This window comes from Anas platyrhynchos, chromosome 21 (assembly GCF_047663525.1).
Source record: "Anas platyrhynchos isolate ZD024472 breed Pekin duck chromosome 21, IASCAAS_PekinDuck_T2T, whole genome shotgun sequence".
In the NCBI taxonomy this organism is placed as follows: domain Eukaryota; kingdom Metazoa; phylum Chordata; class Aves; order Anseriformes; family Anatidae; genus Anas; species Anas platyrhynchos.
Genome location: NC_092607.1, coordinates 10,819,352 through 10,839,345, shown reverse-complemented (window position 1 = coordinate 10,839,345; position 19,994 = coordinate 10,819,352). Strand labels below are relative to the sequence as shown.

The 19,994-nt window shown below is 39.4% G+C and overlaps 1 protein-coding gene across 3 annotated transcripts in view; it reads left to right on the top strand.

The window, feature by feature from the left end:
- ATP9A (ATPase phospholipid transporting 9A (putative)) overlaps nt 1–19,994 on the top strand; it is a 61,828-nt gene that overhangs the window by 10,811 nt on the left and 31,023 nt on the right. For 2 of the 3 annotated variants that reach the window (XM_027442931.3, XM_072026593.1), the window contains 10 exons: nt 2,546–2,654; nt 8,752–8,810; nt 9,668–9,719; nt 10,299–10,393; nt 11,675–11,755; nt 13,105–13,180; nt 16,107–16,183; nt 16,791–16,951; nt 17,702–17,844; nt 18,614–18,726. In XM_027442931.3, the coding sequence (XP_027298732.1) occupies nt 2,546–2,654; nt 8,752–8,810; nt 9,668–9,719; nt 10,299–10,393; nt 11,675–11,755; nt 13,105–13,180; nt 16,107–16,183; nt 16,791–16,951; nt 17,702–17,844; nt 18,614–18,726 (966 nt within the window). Of the gene's footprint in view, nt 1–2,545; nt 2,655–8,751; nt 8,811–9,667; nt 9,720–10,298; nt 10,394–11,674; nt 11,756–13,104; nt 13,181–16,106; nt 16,184–16,790; nt 16,952–17,701; nt 17,845–18,613; nt 18,727–19,994 lie in introns of those variants that run through there. The other variant, XM_038166319.2, reaches the window with a different exon arrangement.

Below are 19,994 nucleotides of genomic sequence, written 5' to 3'. Positions count from 1 at the left end.
TGGTAAAAATCCATGGCTCAACTGAGTCAGGATGAGGAGGGGCAAAGAAAAATTTTCTTGCCTTTCAGACTTCCAATAGAGTGAAATCCCTGGCAAAAGTCAGAAAGAAGTAAAAGGGCAACTTCAGGACATTGCTTCTAGAACTGTTTGTATCAAAGCCTGGAGCTCACTGAATTCTCTCTCAAGCATGTGCTTAGAATTTCATTTGCAGTATGAATTCAACACGACTTTCCCAAGATCCTGTCCTATAAATAAAGTACACAGGAGCTCCCTTTCTGGGTTTTGTATAGGCAGCTGCGAATTGTCTGTGCCAGGTGAGCAATTAGAGTTTGGCATATGAGTTGCCAGAAAGCAGCATAAGAAAGGTCTTTGTTCATTACTGGCTGCTAGTATGAGTTCTGGGGATAGGATGACATATGTGATGGCATAGTGAGACTGAACATGTGGGAATATTTTGAGGTTATTATTTGAAGACTCTTTAGGTAGCTAAAACATAAGCTGAAAATAGCCAATACTTTTTTTTTAAAAAAAAAAAAAAACAAAAACAAATAGGAATTTCTAGGTAAGCACACAAATGCAGTTTGCACGTGGAAGAGAAATGCTCATTTTCTCAATTTGTTGCTTACCATAATGAGAGAACTACTATGGTGGTGCAAAACATGCTGGTGCTACTGAACTGTAGGGTGAAATGCTTCTCTGAAAAGACTGAATTCTTGGCTTCTTAGTTTCAGTGTTTGTGAAAGCAGCACTGAATACCTGCATTAAAAAAAAATAATTAAATGCCTTCCGTGTGACTCAAGAACACATGCAGTTCTTGTTAAGGAAACCAGGCAGGTTTGCAGAAAAATCTGACTTATTACACATGTGATCCTTATTGTTCTTTGTATGGCAGAAATGTTGTCTTATATTTGTTGTAGGAACTTTCCCTCCCAGTTGATAAATATTGTCTGTTCCCAAACTCATACATGCTCTTCAAAGGCTATAGATGAAGCTGAAAGGCTAGGGGAATAATATTTAAATTTCATTTTAAGGCCATAAGGGAAAGAGATATAGTTAAGACAAATATAAAGCCTTTTTGAAGGGTCATTTGCATGCTTAGATCTTCTTTATTTGTTTCTGCATTTTTAAAAAGTGCCAAAAAATACAGCTTCACGTTTCACAATTAACTGTATTTTTCTCTGATCTTGGTAAGAGAAAAAAAAAAGATTTTGACGCTATGAATATACTAGAACTAATGAAATTTAGTTTTATTATAGGACTGTACGAGCAGGTGAAGTGTATCTCAGCCCCTTTATTAATTACAGAAACTGCTCTCTTGAACTCTCAGTAGCTTTCAGGTCATCCTTCATTGTGTTCTTTTATTTAAAAATAAAAAAAAAGTGAGAATTTGAATTCATACTGTTTTGGGTAGTGTTGCTAGCAACGATATGCAGCAAGGCTTTCCTGAAATGGTTGTGGAGTTCAGGGTCACAAGTTCTTTGTGCCTGACTTAAAAACCTGTACACAACTTTTTTTGGAGGTGTGTGCACAGCTGTTCTTTCTAAAAATGAAGTTAAAGTTGGAAATTCCAGCCCATTGGCCAAATCTTCTGTTTGCATAGTTTGATGTTTACAAACATTTTCTCGAATATTATTAAAAGAGCAACACACATGCTATTGACAGATAATGAGTTCATGGTTGCAATTTTGTATAATACAGGCTGTAAAAAGTTTATATTTCTTCTGTACAGATATGTTTTCACTTTTTTTGAGTCCAAGCTGAACAGTATCTAATAAAAATAACTTCATGCTACTAGTCTCATAAAAAATTATTTTGCATTAAGTTGATTTTTTTATAGTGAAGGGAGCGATGTGGGCATTTTCCTTGTGACATGAGGAAATGACTTCCACAGAAAACTAGGACTAAATCCCTAATTAGCTAAATAGGTAATTATACAATGAGTATTTCATCTCGGTGTGTTTAAGGTGCTTATACATGCACACAGTTTACCAGTATGAATACATACACAGGAATGTACAGACACATTATATGTGTGCATGTGTGTATATATGTTTATATATGTAAAAATCTGGGATATGTTAAATATTTACGTAGATTATATAAGCATATGAAAAACTTGCCAAATTAGGTAAATTAACTGTAATTGTTCTATTTTGGAAAGATAACTGAGATTTGAGGGATTCAGTCTTATACTGGACTTGTGTAACCTCCTTCAGTTGTGGTTACTCTCACCTGTGAAGTGAAATGAAATATTTTCACATTTTAAAAGAAGCACAAAGGCTTGGGAAATGCTGGCAGGTCATCACGGTAAAGGTGAAAAGCACAGCTGCGTTTTTCTTAAGTGGCAGGTCTAGTGTGCATTTGCTGTTAGGAGTCCTGGACAGCACCACCTATCACTGTAATGATTTAGCAAGAGAAAATAGGATAAGGAAATGCAGATTGTTGACATTGGTGCTGATAAATATCATGCATCGCTCTTATTAGAGGCAGATGTGTTTTTTCCTGGCCTTTTCATCCATTCTCTTCCCCCCCGTGCTCTTTTCAGGGATTTGTGCTTGCTGTTACCGTCATCCGAGAGGCCGCGGAGGAGATCAGATGTTACATGCGCGACAAGGAAGTGAACTCGCAGATCTACAGCAAGCTCACAGCGAGAGGTCGGCTCTGTGGCTCCAGCACGGCCGGGGCTTGCTGCTTGGTCGCATGCTGCTGGGGATGGCCAGGGCTGGGTGGCAGCGGGTGCTGGGCTTTGGGGGCTTTGCTGGGGAGGCACAGGGCTGCTGCACTGCTTACTTGTTTCAGATAACTGCCCAGCATCATCTTGCAGTGTGGGGGGCTCACCGCAGCCAGCCCTGGGCAGGGAGGATTGCCAAGCAGCTGATGTTTTCCCTTCTGTAGAGCTGTGACATGAGGGAAGCGCTCCATAAGGGTGCCGGGGTGAAGGCAGGAGAGGCAAACAGCACAGTAGGAAGAAAACGAGTGGGGCTATAATAGATATGTTGTTTGAACTTTTTTTTTTTCTGTTTTCCTTTCCATTTTGGTATCAATGCATCTGTATTTCCTCTCATGTGTTTTTGCTTGGTCACCATGTGGGGAAGAGAAACAGATATACAGAGGATTCCTATAAAGTAGCACTTCATATTCCTTAATGGAAACAACAAATGTATGCCTAAAAAAGAGAGAAGGATCCACATCATCAGATTACTTGCAAAAGTACTTTACTAAAAAATTAAACTGTGAAATTGTCAGAAGATGCTTATGCAAAAGAAGATTCAGCAAATGAGGGGTGAAAGTGAGCTGTGTCCCAGTGTCTTATGTGGGAAGCCCTTTCAGCACAGGTACTGCAAACCATAGTTAAGTACAAGTACTCCATACTGATGGAGCTTGTAAGTGCATGTGTTATATTTGGGCGACTTGCTTGACATGCTGACACATTCTGTCCCTTACTGAACATGCAATACCAATTGAGATTCATAGTTCTTTCTGGGCTGTACCTGACAGGGACTTGCATAATGCTAAAAGAGTTTGTGCATGTGTGCTGTTACTACATCTTCTGTGTGTTTCTGTTAGCAGCAACTGAGGTAGCTCCTTAGTATTGGTAATCTTCTCATGTATTTTTGTATGCATCTTCTTTAGCCACTTCCTCCAGCAGTGAGGAATTCAGAGTCCCCAGACTGCAGATCAGCTGTGTCTGCTCACTGGCTCTGGCCATTGTTTACAACTTGGTAGCACCTAACAAAGACATTTAAATTCTCATTTGAAAAATTGAATGCTGCCCCACTATGGAGTTGCTGCTAATACCATGACAATGTCAGTGAGGCCAGGGTTTTGTTTTTAAAAAGGGAATGAACTGAATTTAAGCAACTTTTTTTTTTTTTTTTTTTTTTTTGCATTTCTGGTTTCTTTGTTATAGAAGTTTATACCCCTGAATTAAGATGCAGTGAACTAGATGTATTAAAACTACGCTGCTTTCAACACTTGCGTGTTTAAGAATAAGCCTGCTTTTTAAGCATAATTGCTTAAGGCTGTATATATTTCACATGCCAGGAATTATGAGACAACTCCAAACTAGGGAATTTGAGTTTCTGAATATTAAATCCCCCTTTAATAACATGTTCTTACTACAACACTTAAAATGCTTGGCAACCAACAAAAGCCCCATCCAAGAGGGGTGTACTATGTCTATTTAAAAATATAAAAGAGTTGCCTTCTGGATTCTATTCAGTGATCTATAAGGGGCCTGACCTCTCCTTTAGTTCTTTTCATATTGCTATTACGTTTCCCATGAATGATTTCCCTCCCCCCAGTCCTTTAACTTCTCTAATTTTGTGAAAGAAACCAAGGAGGATTGGCAGCTGGGCACTGGCTGAAAATCTTAAGCCACTTTGTTTTTAACACACATTTGGTGTAGAAACAGTAATGAGACGCTAGCAGTATAGCCTAGAGTAGGAAAAATACAGAAAATTTTCTGATTGCCTAGTGGCTTGGGGAGCAAAGCCACTTTCTGTCTTTCACTGAATCCAGTGTCTGCCAGCAGTCAAGCTTTTCAGATCTGAGCCTCCACTTTTTCACTGATTAAAACCTTAGCACCTCTGAGAATCATCTATGAACAAGGGAGTAGCATGGTTGAGAGATGGATAGGTGGTTAATTTTTGTATGTTTGTGCCTATTAGAACAGAAGAAAACATGGGCAAGCTTTGGAGCAAGGGCTTCATTGGTTCAGAAGTAAAAGCAGTTAGTACCAAAGTTAGGGTAAGTTGAGAGCAGCTGAACATAACCATTAATTTTCAGTGCAGCTGACAAATCTCCAGGTAGGACTCATTCCCCCTGTTTTTTTTGTATGGCACAGTTCATGCTTCAGGAGTTTGGCACAGCCCTGTACTGCAAAGGGGCAGTGCAGAAGGGTGCACAAAAGCTCTCTGAAATGTTGCTGGCTGGGCTAAGCCTCACAATAGTTTCACCTCTAAAGCCAGTGCTTAGGAGGGGAGAGATTAGGTGAGGCTTGATGCTGAGCACTGCTGTTCTTGGAGATTGGCTATAATGGATCTAATGGATCGCTGTAGCTTTCTCCAAGCTATTTTTATTTCCCCTGAGTAATTGCACTAAACTGCCATTAAGGTGACTGGAGAATAGTTTTCCAGTCCTCAACCTCAGCCTCCCACTGCAACCTCAGGGCTGTAAATACATTCTCTGCTCTAAATGAAGGCAGGGGGACTTAAGCACAAGCTTATAGGCTGTTTTGAATAAGGCCGGAGGTAAACACAGATATGAGTGCCTTCCTGGATCGGGATCCTCAGTTTCCCCTGGATGTGCTTGCCTGTGCTGAGCCCTGGGGCAGGGCCCTTCAGCCAGCCTGCACCTCACTGCTTGGAGCTGCCTCCAGTGCACAGCATCGCTCCTGTGCGTGGGGCTTTGTGATGCACAATTCCTGCTCAGCTTTGTAAGCTTCACTCAGCTGCTTTCTTTGTAGAGAAGGAAGAATCCTCTTTGGATAACATTCTATTTTGAATATAGTTGCTAAATCCCAGTGACTCTAGTTGGAGTCCAGCGTGATGCAGAGCCAGCAGGTATTTTCTGTGTTCATTTATTTTACATAACATCATAAGGAGGGAAAAAAAAAAAAGGCACCCTGAACCTTTCTTCTCTTTCTACCATTATGATCCATTTATGTTCCAAAATGTTGAAACCAGAAGTTTTTTTTTTTAATAGAAAGCTCTTTATTTAAAAGACAGCTGTTTGGATTGTAATAAAAAATAATCAAATTTCAATCCCCTATTCATAAACCTACAAGCCTCCTTGTGTTCAGAAGTCTGTGTGCTGACTTTCTGCTTGATAGAAAGCTAGAACTGTGCTTGCAAATTCTTGGTTTGTTTTTCTTCTCTCTCACTCCCCCTCCCTGGTAACACTGCATAATAGAGAGAAACTCTACAGAAAGCAATGGGAAGAGACCTCCTACTGAGGGGTGCTACTTAAGATACAGATCATTGGCATTTACCAGCCATATAAAAACAATATTTTCCCAAACCCTCTGAGTCCTGCTCCACAGTTTATACAGCATAAAGCTGCAAAAGCCAAAAGTTTGTTGCAGCACATCCAAAACACCCTTTTGTTTTTTCATATGTATTTGACTTGTTTTAATAAGCCGGTGGCTTAATCTTTAATTCCAAATTAAGTATTTTGAACCATGCCTTAGAAGCTGCGCATATTTATTGTGAGAGCTTGACTTTAGTACTCACACAGTAGAAGAAGGTGTCTCTCCTGGCTAATATATTTAATACTTTAAATAATCTGCTTTATTATATCCCTCACACTGCAAATTTTGTGGTAATTCCAAAGGCCATAGATGAAGTTGGAACAAAATACTTGCACTATATTGTCTCCCTTTCTGTCCATTACCCAAATAAAACAAAAGAAATCTTCAGAACATAGCAAAGAATGAAACAAGTGCCAAGCAAATTTTAAGAACTCTTATTTAACATAAGAGATAAAGACTTTTATTTAGGAAAAAAAATAATTGTTAACCACTGACTTTATTCTGATTAACTTCTGAAAATACAAACTGGAAACGAGGTAAATGCTAAATACACCTATGTGTGTGTGGAAGAAAGCACTTCTAGATGCATTTATAAAAGCAGTAATTTATTATTACAAAAATATTTTAATAGTAGAGCAATATTGGGAAATGAAGCAGTTGTGTTATTAGCTGGTTTCTTAAACATGTGTGAGAAAACATCTAATGTTTAGGAGCTAGTTTCCCCACAGAAAGAAAAAGGAATTACAGAATTCCCAAGATCAAAATAAAACTAATTCAAGTAAGTTGCTTTATGGGAGTCCTGAGTCAAAGGAAACATCTGGTCCTGCGCCTTCTTAGTGGGACATATGGTACATGCTGCAGAGATGTCATCCACGAGAGTCCAGGAGTAGGGCTGGAAAAGCAGAACTAGCTTTGCTGCCTGAAAAGGGCATCTCGTGTGTACAAGAGTTATAAAAATGCATGTTGGTTCAAATGGGCCTCTCTTTCCTCTACCTAAAACCAGCTGAGGTTGGGAGGATAATTGAGGGTTATCGATACAAGGCAGATCTCCTCCGGTTGCTTTTTTTTTTAATGGAAAAAAATTTGGAGCAGCTAACATTGTTTTCAGAATAGCCATCCACAAAGCCGTTTACGTGCATAACAATAGGAAATAATGATATTGTAACTTTGCCCGATTTTATTTTCTGGCATGAATTTATTTCATTAAGTGACACAAAATTTTCCATTCCTGAGCCCTGCAGGTAGTGCTGCCTATACTGGCAGTCACCAGCTCAATCCTTGTGATTTTTAAGAGAAATACATAAAATATGGTTGAACAAGTCCACCTGTACTGCCAAGAACTTTTTTTAGCGCAGTGGCGCAGGAGTTGCTGTGCCCTCTGTTGCCCAGAAGAATATTCAAAAGCACTTTTTGTTGTTTCATGAATAACCGTATTAAAAGGGGAGGAAGAGATGTTATCTGTCAGACCCTTTTAGTGTCAGAGTACCTAACTTTGTATAGCCCATACAGAGGACTGCCAGGGATGCTTTTTGGGATCCTCTCGGAGTGCGGCTTTTCTTTTCAAGCCCCTGCGTAATGGACTCTTAATCCCCCGTATGCTTCCTGCCCCAGCAGAGATGTCTTTAGCCCGGCATTCATTTTGTTTACTTTTTTTCAGCTAAAACTCTCAGAAGGCAAAACCCAGAATCTGCAAAAGACCTATGAGATATTTGTGAAATGGGCCATGACTGCTTATAATTTGTAGGAATAATTACAGCATGTAAGGAAGTCTGCATTTATTAGCAGCAGTGATGAAGCATGTTGTTAAGCCCGCAGTGTGTCACCAAAGCAGCAGGCTGCCGGGAGCCCAGAAAGGCTTTCATTGTTAATTTGGAGCAGAAACACTGAAGCATATCCTGAGAAGGATGCTAATGAAGGGACTGCCAGTAGTAAAATCCTAGTGACCTTTGTGCTTTGTGCTAATTTCTACTCCCCTCCCTTCCCCCTTCTCCTTTCCCCCTGAGCTGCTATCTGGCCAGTTAGCCCCTGAATTTGGAGGTACAGTAGGAGTGTTGTCCGTGCCGGGGGGAGCTCCCACGTGCCTCCCCCACTTCCACTCAAATCACAGCAGATTAAAGAGGCTTTTGTTGAAATATAACAGACAGACACTTAGAGGCAGGGTTCAAATTAACTGATTATAAATCACTAGTTAGTCTGAGAAGTCAAATCTAGAGCTGGCTAATGATTTGAAATTACTAGCCAATTGTGAAATTAATCCCTTGTTTTAAAGCAACTGGGAAATGCTTGAGAGCTGCAAGGAAATAAATACGTAGGTGTTTTCTGGGGGACTCGTGCTCTGCGGGTTTGTTCAGGCTGTGTGTGCACAGAGGCCAAGGAGAGGAGGTCGAGCTGAGCCAGACACGAGAGCAGTGGCTCAGGAGGAAATGAGCCTGGTTTTTAAGATGTGCCCCTTTTAATTGTGGCTTCCAGGTCTTGCTTCAGAGAGTTAAGCTTTAAATTTTCATCCACTTGGGGAAGAGGGGTCATGAGCTCATGGTTCCCTATTGTAGCTTTCCTGGGTTTGCACTATTGTCTGCCTGGCGCATGCTGGAAGTGTTTTCAAATTCCTGGGTTTGATGGCTTGTGTCAGAGTTGTCACTAGAGGGTGACAGGCAGCACCCCGAGCCCTGTCCTGCTGCTGCGAGGCGTGGCTGTGATGTACTGGTGTCTTTCCTCTGCAGGGACTGTGAAGGTGAAGAGCTCTAATATACAAGTAGGCGACCTCATCATTGTTGAAAAGGTTAGCCTCTACGTGTCTATCGTTTTTGTAAAGCATGTTTCTTGCAAGACCTTTGAAAATGAGATATTTTGAAGTCATATTTGTTTTATGGTAGGCTCAGAATATTGAGTGTTGAACATTCGTTATGATATTTAATCACTTTTCAAGGTCTCTCCCTTTTTCCCCCTGGCCCTGGAAACAGCATTGTTGTCCTTAAAAATGAGAGAAAATCTGTGGATAAGCTGTGTTTTCCAATTGCACCATAGCAAGATAAAGACTCTGGCCCTTACCTTTGACTGTTGGACAGGGGTTAAATGCCTGATACAAATGCAACATCAAGATGTTGTTTGGTGTAACCAACACAAGTATGGGGAGAGGGATCCATTTGCAGGCACTGGAGTGTACAAGTATATTCTCCCTTTTGTACAAGTTTGTGTTTTTCTCCTCAATTTATTTTCTTCACATGCACACTCCATGCAAATATCTGTGTTCTCTAAAACTGATGAAGGATGAACATACTCAGTCCAAAAAAAAAAAAAAAAAGAGCTGGTACCTGTAGATTTCAGATACTTGCTTTCTTCTAGCATAGGGCTTCTTGGAAGGAAGCCGGCATTAGTTTAAAATTTCTTCTTCTAGAATTACTCGCTAGCTCTTTTGTAAACCTAGACATTGGCCAGTCTGGTCAGTGGGAGCTGGCACCAGTTATTATTCTGCAGGGAAGCAAATTTAGGATTCAAAGCAAAATGAATACCAACCTTCAGTCTGACAAAGAAATACTTTCTCCTCCGTAGCCCCTTTGCTTGTCACTGGGGCTGTGGAAGGAGGCTGCACACGCGTGCAGGGTCTATGCACAATAATGGCCTTTCTTCTTGTAACAGAACCAGCGGGTCCCTGCTGACATGATCTTCCTGAGGACGTCGGAGAAGAATGGTAAACATCTGGAACCAATTGTCAAAATAGCCATTAACCTTTCACTGGTTGTTTAGAGAAAATTATCTTTTGGAAATGTGAAAGAAATAGATAATAGTAAAATTTTGGAGTGACTGGGAATTCAAAGGCTTTGATGGACCGCCAGTTTTCAGGATGTTACACTCTGGTCTTGTTTGCTAATCCAAGAATGTAGTTATTTGAACCCAGAGTAAATGAATGGGATTGCAAAATGCTGTGCATTATAGATGTAAATCATTTTACTTGCTGTTCAGGTTTGTTTTGTCAAGTGTGGGATAAGGAAATGCTTGATTGGAAGGTTTACAAAACATAATGACTAATAAGAATATTTAAAATGTCTTAAAGATACAGAGCAGAATCTCACTGCATTTTGGACTAGTGGAAGGAAATGGATGTGAGATGCAAGAATATAATTCCTTGATTCTTACCTTATTAATAAGTACTACTTTAAATCAGATACCAAAGAAATAAAAGTGTGCTAGAAACAAAACCATTTCATGAGCTATAGGTGTACATAAGATTGCTCTAGAAAGAGCACTGACTGTTGTTGAAATTCCCCAGGGTCTTGCTTCCTCCGTACTGACCAACTGGATGGTGAGACAGACTGGAAACTGCGGCTGCCAGTTACCTGTACTCAGAGATTGCCAACTGCTTCTGTAAGCTGCTTTATTAAAAATACTCTAGTTGTTAAATATGCATGTCTGATTTTCCTGAAAAGTGTTCAGGTGCTTCAGTTAATGGGCTGCTTTGAGAAGCGGGTTAATTTAGCATTGCTTTGCAGAGGGCTCGGTGCATGTTCCAGGTTAGCTCTGGCAGTAAAGAGTGTCTGGTACTGAAACTACGGGTAAACCAGCTCTTCCTGAGCTGCAGGCAAGATGTCAGGTGAGGTGAAGCTGGGTGTTTGGTTGCCACACAGCTGTCACTGCATAGCTGCGTAGACAGAAGGGTGCTGGGGCTGGCAGCTAGGGAGTGGCTTTGCAGCAGAAGGTGACTCATGGCAGGGTGCTCCTGTTTTCTTGTTCGTTTCCAGAGACCATTGCAGTAACTTACTACAGGGTAGGTCTTACTGCGGCATAAGTATCCTTGTTCTTCTTAAAGTCCCCCTTTCATTCACTGGAGTGCAGTATACTGAGACACAAGTCATCCGATTTAATGAAATGGATTCAGAAATTAAGCTTTCATTACTCTCCATCATAAAAGGAGGAATTGTCACCATGGATGCTCCACTGCATGATCTGAAATGAGTGTATAACCTCCATTAAACATTCTGTTCCCTAACTAAACTACTCTCTAGCTAAAGTGGTTTACTCTGACTACTCTGTAGTTAAAGAAGTTTGTGTCCAAAAAAAAAAGGGGGGTGGGGGGGAAATCTGTGTTCCTGTTTTATTGATGTTCTGTCTGTAAAAAGTACAAGAAGTTTATTTTATACTAAGGCTTTGAAGAGAAACATTCTCTCCATGGAGTGAATAGTTCATGAGTGTAGGAATCAGCAGTGAATGTTCTTTTCAGAACTGGCATATCTCCTTGTCACCATAGAACTGTTCCCAGTGACACTAGCATCTCAAACTAAATACCTAGTGGTAGGATGTTCCTTGGTTGCCTTGGAAAAGTAATCCAAATCTTTTTTTGATAAATAGTAGTAAGTGTTTTAGGCTAGCTTCATTATTCTGACTGAAATTGCTTGTATGGGGCACCAACAACTAAGTAGTTCCCAGGAGCCTTTGTTATCATTGCAATAAATACTCTCGGATAAGTACTTTTCAGTAAAGCTGGTATAACAGTTGTATTTTCTCTCAGTTGAACTCAAGTAAGGAGTATAATTTAATTATTATCTTAACTTGATTAAGTAACTCTTGCTCAAAGTATTTTGTTAGAAACATTGGTACATTATTAAAATGTGGTTATCTAACTGCCTGCTAAAACATGTCTGTTTTTAGGACCTACTGCAAATCCGATCATATGTATATGCAGAAGAGCCCAATATTGATATACATAATTTTGTGGGGACCTTCACAAGGGTAAGTCCTACTTAGATATGCTTGAAATAATGTATGTAGTGTTTTCTGTGCAAACCTGCTGAATCACAGGATGCCAGACTTTTTTAGGAGTGATGAAGTGGTGAAGTCTTGTCATTCATTGTACCCTTTCTGTGTTTTTGTTTTCGCACCCTCCATAAAATACATGTAATAAATCTGACATAAAAATATGCTTATTGAAGCTTTGACTTGGAAACAACATAATAGACTGTTTGAGATTAGGGTTCTTACTGTTAAAGTATTAGGTCTGAACATTTGGACTAAGATTGGTAGTTACACGTGCGTGGTGTTCAGAATGAAATCTGGACCACCACAATCACTGCAGGGTTAAAATTGTTTACTGGTGAAAAAGCAGAGGTTCTTAGATAGATCAGTCTTAATTGTGAGTCAATTGTTTTTTTTTTTTTTGCCTTCAGTTGTTGCATGCAACCTGTGTGAACTTAGTTATATCTGCCCTCAGAGGGCAGTGGCTCAAACCCTCTGTGAAATATCACAGAATATCTATCTTTTGACTTCTTGGGAAGATGTGCTGCCTATTTGGGGCAAAAGGTTGTGATGTTTTTGTTTTTTTCCCTCTCTCCTCCCCTCCCCTCTCCCTGGGATTATGAAAACATTAAGAAATACATCTAGTACCCTTGGGGAATTTTCAGAGGACAAATGATTTTGTAACAAATGGGAGACAGTTACAGCTTTTAGAAGTTGTTTGCTAGTATTTCAGTTCAAAATTGTAATTTTTTTAACTTTGAGGCATGGTTTAATCTGATTAATGGCGGTAATATGGATTAGAAGTTTGAGTGGCTTAGTGAGGTAGTTGTATAAACCCTGGGCATATATTAATTTACTTTCTTATGCAAAAGTACAGTCCCGTAGAATTAGTCTTTTGGTGCCTAAGAGGAATCAGATTTTCTTGAAACTGTTCTCTGGCATGCATCAGACAAGTTTCCAGGCATCACTGAGCAGTCCAAATTGGATCTCAGTGAGATCTCACAGCAGAAGGCAAAATGCTATTAATCTGCATGGACCAAGTGAGGAAAACATTTCCCTGTAGTCCCTGGTGAGCTCCTGACAAATCCCTTTCTCATTTCTGATTCCCAGGGTCCTTCAGCAGGAACATGTTTCTTCATAGATTTTTTTTTTTCCACCCCTTCCTTTCTCCACTAAAATCAAGTTGTTTTTTAACCTAGACGTAGGTTTAACTGTTTTTGAAAATCCTCCATCTTATCTAGGAGCTCTCTATCAATTCCCCCAGCATCCCTCTCCAAACACCCATGTGTAACTCTGTCATCCAATAGTCTTTTCAATTACTGACGTTTTTTTTATTTTTGTTGTAGGAGGACAGTGACCCTTCCGTGAATGAAAGTTTAAGCATAGAAAACACTCTATGGGCCAGCACAGTGATTGCATCAGGTAAGATGGAGGCATGTGTCTTTTTTTTTTTTTTTTAAGAGAATATGTTAACAATTTTTAAAGGTCTTTTTGTAATGGAATAATCTCTGTCAGTTGGAGAAATTAGCAGTCAGAGTGAGGTTTCCCACTTGTCCTAACACCTCTGGGGAGCAAGACTGACGTCTAATTGCCTCTTGGACATTCCTAGATGAGAAAGAATTGGAGTGGCCTTTGGGCACTTCTTTAGCATCTAGGACCAGAATAGCACTTAATTGCTCTCCGCATTGACATCCTAATCTGTAACAGAAATGGTGTCAAATAGATTCTGGTAACAGAAGCTAAGATGAAAGATTTCCAGGTAACTGCTTCCATTGAGTTTGTCTTATGTATTTTTAAAAAGAAAAAAATAAAATCTTTGACACATTTTGGTATATGTATAGTATAAGCTCACAAGGCCTGAGATTAATCAATGCTCTTTTGCAGAGGCCTGTCAAAGTAAAAGCCTTGCTCTTCTCCTGCCTAGCATGCCTGCAAGATTTACAGGACAGTAGCTGGAGGAGGGTGAAATTCTGTAATGCAGTGCTGGAATTGAAGCTGTTGAATGGAGGGACTTCAGAGTGCTGTACCAAGGTGTATATGGAATTAATAACAATGGGAAGGAACTTCAAAAGACGTCATGAAGCATTGAAAAGATTTTGATTTGCTCTTTTTTAAAAGTAGAATATAATAAATAGATTTTATACCTGTATGTTTCTGTCTACCCCTACTCAGACTCCTAGTTGAAACACATCTCAGTATTGTCACAGGATGTGACCAAAGGGTCATAAAAATCTAGTTGGCCAAGTGTTATTTAGTCAAGTAAATTATATTTAGGGATGAGTAATTGTTAATTGTTAGGTAACCTGCCTTCCTCCCTTCTGAGTGTAAAACCACTCAAGAGGCATTGGGACTGGCAGTTTCACATACCGAACAGGCTGCTTAACGCATGATCCTCAGTCCATCCTGCTTTGGAACAAATACATGGGAAAGGAAAGCCACTTTTCTTGTGATTCTGACTTCAATGGCAATTTTTCCCGCAGCCCCCTTTCCCACATGGACTTTCTTAACTCTTCCTTGGAAGCCTTTGTCCTGATGCCACAGCTGAGCATAGCACATGTGTGTGCTGCCACGAGCAGTGCGGCTGATGGGAGGGAGATGCTGTCCTGCCCTGAGCCAAGCTCCCAGTCAGCCTGCTGAGGGTGAAATCTAACCCTCCTTTCTGAGTATGAACAAAGTTATTTGTAGATAGATATCTTTCGGAGTTCAGCTAGTAAGAATAATGTTTGCAGATGTTCTTGTAATTTCAGCTGGTTTGTACAATGAAGTCTGTTTTGGATAGCCATAAAATGATTAGAAACACTATTTATACACATACCAGCATGTCTTCAAGCTGTTTTCTAGCCCTGGTAGGTTTCTCCCCTTATTTCAGCTGACTTGATCAATTTAAATTCAGTTGTGTTTTTCCTGTGGCAATAATAAATAGCGTGGTGGAGGTCATTTCTGTAAGGAAAACCTATTGGTTTGGAGAAAATGTGGATATCATTTTTCTTCTTCTGTAAGCAAAAGCTGTCAAGTCATAGTGATGCCATCTCACTGGGACAGCCTTTGCTTGTAAGATAAAGCAGAGCTATGTGACTTTCTCCATCTGCTGCTGTAGTAGGAGCGGGTCTGACTCTGACTGTTTGCAGTTGATTTGGAGTAGCTGTGCCATCTGCTGATTTGAATTGTGATGATCTTACCACCTCCTGCCATCTGGCTCCAGCGACTTCTTGTTGTGCTGTTTTTTTTTTTTTTTTCCAAAGGAATGTTTCCCAGCATTTTTAGAAACCACCTCTTTTGAATTATTCTTATTTGATAATAATTCACTTGCAGCTTGCTAAAACTTCTGTTGCTAATGGGAGCAGGGGAATAGTGGAGTATAAAATGGCAATGTATTAACAACAGAGCAACAGTGCTATTTTTTTTTTTTTTTGTTTCCCCACTGTTGTTTTTATCCATTTTTATAGACTCCTAAAATTTTCTGCTAGAAACTTTGACTTTGGCAATAGCACAATAGCAGCTTTTAAACTCTTGACTGTAGCTAGCTTTTTCTCGATGGCTTTTTGCAAAGGCTTTAAGAGAAACCTGTAGAAAAACAGTGGTTTATGGTACTAAACTGTATTATATTTCTGCAGGAAGAAAAGAGAGCTCTTTAGAAACTGTGGGACATAGCATTAAAATACATAGATGGGCTCCCAGCAGCTCCATCTGTTGCAGTAAGGTGGGAGTTGGTATGATTTGCCTTTCTGCTATTAAACAAATACTTAATTTAAACTAAAACGTAGATTTTTAAAAGCTTTTACAGATAGAATTACCTTAAAGATAAAATTACCAAAAGATTGTGGAAGACTGCACCAATAAAGAACAACTACAGTCCAGAGCACTAATTTAGATGCACTTACAATGGAGGACCACTATCTGAAGTAAGGCAAACTTAGCACACCTGAGTGAGGTTCAAAATAGCAGGAGAAAACACAAGAAATCCTCCTTCCTCAGCAGCTTTTATTGATATTGAGGAACAACAGCTTACATCAGAAGGGGTTACTGGGGAGCCAAGTGAACAAAACTCTTGATTTCTCTTTCCATGCTCTTTAGTTGCTGCAGTCTGTCCAACCCAGTTGGAATAAGCCCAACCATAAGGGCAGTGTGGTTGAAGACTTGCTGACTTCTAGTAGGATGTCTTCTGTTCAGCATCTGTTTTCATGGATTTTATATTTCAAGTACTGGCCTTTCTAGTCTGATTGTTATTGCGTTAGAAATTAACCTGCTAAAAGTCTGTTTCAACTGCCAAGCCTATGTATTTAACAAGCATTTTGCAGATAAAACAAGTGGAGATTGTTTTTCTTAGGCTAATGAATGTTTTGTTCAGGTACTGTTGTGGGAGTTGTCCTCTACACTGGAAGGGAATTGCGCAGTGTGATGAATACTTCAAACCCAAGAAGTAAGGTAGGGTAAGGATAATAACTAATTATTATCTTACAATAAAAAGGGGCAGAAATTTATAATTAAAAAAAATATATATATATAAATCCAAAGGCTATGAGTACAGACTGTAGGAACAACGTCCTACAAATGATTTATATCTTCCAACCTATGATTTAGATAGTTACCATTATCAGAGACATATTATATTTTTTTGATCCTAACTACAAGTATCTGCTCACTTTTTGACAATGGTAACACTTTTATTTTCTATGGTTATAATAAAATAGACCCAGACAGAATGGGAAGGCTGATTTTGCTGCATTTTTCCATTATAGCAAAGTTAAGACAAGGTGTGGGGATGTTTATATAGTGTGCAGCTTTTGACAGCATGAGTCTTTCACACCTCTTCATGCACTCCTCTGCGTCCAAAGGATGGAGCTCTTATTTAGTAAGCTGGAACAGTATCATTTATAAATTTAAATATGTTTGTAGTGTTTTATGTGGAAAAAAAAGTTAATGACTGTTGAGAGACAGCTTGTTGGATATAGCAGCTCATTCTCTTTGTGAATATTAAATTGAACTAACACCTTCGCTAGTGTGATTGAAATGTCTCAATTTCATTCTTTAGATCGGTCTCTTTGATTTGGAAGTGAACTGTCTTACGAAGATCCTGTTTGGGGCTCTTGTCGTGGTCTCGCTTGTCATGGTGGCGCTTCAGCATTTTGCTGGCCGTTGGTATCTTCAGATCATAAGATTTCTCCTCCTGTTCTCAAACATTATTCCTATTAGGTGAGTCGATTGCTAGTTCTTCCAGCAAGATACTGCTTCCTTTGCATCCTCCTCCACACTTCTGATGTGAACAGTCATTTAAAGTCATGTGTGTTCCTCATTTGACAACTAAATAAATTTAGAAATAGAAATCGAATTACTGTTAAAAGTTGTTTTGTTGTTTCTGCTGAATTTGTTTAGTGTTTTAGCCTGTTTGCTGTCTGTGCTCTCTAATTTAGGCTGCAGATTAGTCATTTAAGGCCCCTGTCTCTGTGTTCAGGCTGCCTGGTTACTCTGATAAGAGCAAAAATAGAGGAGAGAGATTTATATAGCATGTAGCATAATAGGATCCAACTGCCTTTAAAAAGGGGCTGAAATTTTAATATTTAATTGTGCTATATTAATAAGCAGATTGTTATTTCCAGCGTAGGTCAGGGATTTGTTTCAGTTCCATTTTTAACTCCTGTCTGCTTATCAATCACACTGTCCTTATGCGTCTGAGTCCATCATCCTCTCAAATTATCTGTCCTCAATGTAATTTTGTCATATATCCTTTTGAATCACAGTACCACTGCAGCAGTGCGCAGTTCTCCCCATCTGCCACCCAACCACTCATTTTGAATATACTTCTCCCTAAATTCCCTCTTTGGCTGCTCAAGTTCAGTATGGAAGGCCTGGCCTTCTATTGCTTTGTCGCAATTCACAGTGATTTTTTCCAAAGTTTTAATGCAGATACACTTCCTTTTTCTTTTTCCCATTCCTCCTGCATAGTTTGCGTGTGAATCTGGACATGGGGAAAATTGTCTATAGCTGGGTGATCCGCAGAGATTCCAAAATCCCTGGGACTGTGGTTCGATCCAGCACTATACCTGAGCAGCTGGGGAGGATATCCTATTTGCTCACAGACAAAACAGGTATCTATGTAGAAAATACAGTTTTGAGTTGTGGTTGAGTTGTTTTTTTGTTATGTTTTTGACTAGCCACCGATCATAATGTAGGATTTCTTTGGGCTGGGAGAAATACGCACTTTCTGCCACTTTGACAATATGATTTCATCAGTTTAAAATATTTTTTGAATTTTTGTTGTTGTTCTGAACATGTCATAAATAAGAGAGGACACAAGTACTATGCTACTTGAAAAAATGGTTCAAGTGTGATATTAAACCAAAAGTAGAGGTTAGACTTAAAATCAAAATCAACTTTTAGAGTTAATTTTTAAAGCTGGATGAAGATAAGTTACGCATTTGGGCAGAAACATATGATCAGTCTGCCTGCTGCTATCTTCACTTTTTACAGTTTAGTTGATTACAAAGGACAAATCTGTAAACAAAAGCTTTGTCTGACATAAACTCCTGGTTCTGTTGAAGGTGTTCCCAGAAAATTTCTTTGGTTCCAGCAGGACCAGAGCTACAGCTGCCACTCTTTCTGGCATCAAGTTTTGGTGAATGATCTCATTATTTCTTACTGGGACAGTGATGTGCACCACAACTTCCCAGGAGATTATGCCCTGAGATTTTTAATACCATCACCTTTGACTTCAGTCTGTGCTGAGAGCCTTGTGCAGTGACTGACTCAGCTTCTGGACCAGTTCTTCTTGGAGTAGGGAATACAGCAAGGACAAGAACATGCCCTGGGGATAGACACATTGGTTCATGTTCCATGTTGGTGCTGCTTCTGTTACAGGAACGCTTACGCAGAATGAGATGGTCTTCAAGAGACTTCATCTGGGCACAGTGGCTTATGGCCTGGACTCCATGGATGAAGTGCAGAGCCACATATTCAGTATATACACCCAGGTAAAATTAAATCGGATTTTTTAACTCTTTGTTAAAGTTTTCCAGATCGCTGGGCTAATGGTGAATTAACACGTCAGGGATCTGCCTATTAAATGTTATTTTTTTGGAGAAGTCTGAAGACCATTGGGTGCTTAATCCAAACATATTAGCCTGATTGCATGCTACATTTATAGGTTATTTCACATCCACCAGTTTTCTAAGTCTAATTGCCGCAGCACTTGCATGGGCCTGTAAGTGTAAGCACACATAGGTACCTGTGTCCTGTTACTGAGGTCTGATCATATGATAGCATACTTTTATTTAGACATTTACCACTTACAGCAGCCACACCATTTGCTTCACTGGAAAATTGACAGGGTGATATATAGTGGATTAAGTTGCTGTTTGAAAGGCTGTGTAAAGGAAGAGGAGCCATCAGTATTCAATAAGCAGTAACAGAGAACAGTGGGCCATTGCTGCTGCTCTAGGCCAGGTGGTTAAAAAAGAAAATGGTGAAAGTGGGATTCTTTCAACAGTGCACCAGTGGCTTCTGGAAGTCTCATATGGCACATAACTGATGTGTGCTTTGAGAAATATCTATAGCTAAAGAAGACAGGAAAGTCAAGATGTAAAGTATAGAACAGGAAAATCCTGGTTTGGAAATCTTTCCCTTGCATTCCTCTGTCAGTGTAACTGGATGAGTGAGCATCCAAGAAGTCTTCATCTTTGGATGAAATTCTAAGAATAAATTCTTAGAATTCATTTCAGAATAAAGAATTTATTCTGATATAATTAAATTTTTTATTAGAATTTATTTCAGAATTATTTTAAGAATAACTTATTAGAATTTATTTCAGTTTTACCTGATAACCAGGTAGTGCCATGAGATCTGTCTGGATCAGCAAGCTGTATTTCCTTAGCATGTTACAGTGGACACTTATCAGCTGAAATTTCATATAGATGCATGCTGTTCTTTCTTATGGATGAACTTTTACTTAAAAAGACTGTAATACTGTTGGCTGGGGAGGGATCAGCTGTCAACAGCTTGTGTTCCAGCCACCCCTCTGAGTGGTACTTATTTAAGATTTAAGAATTGTCGCTAATAACGTAATCATGGAAGCATTATTTTTCATTTTCTGCTAATAGCTGGTTTTGCAACTGCAGTTATTTCTAACTTTTTTGTGACTTAATGACAATTGAATTTTCTTTTGTAAAATGTGATTCAACAGATGCAATCTGCAGAGGTTAGTGATGGGTTGCTAGTCCTGCATTGTGTCTCAAGCATTTTC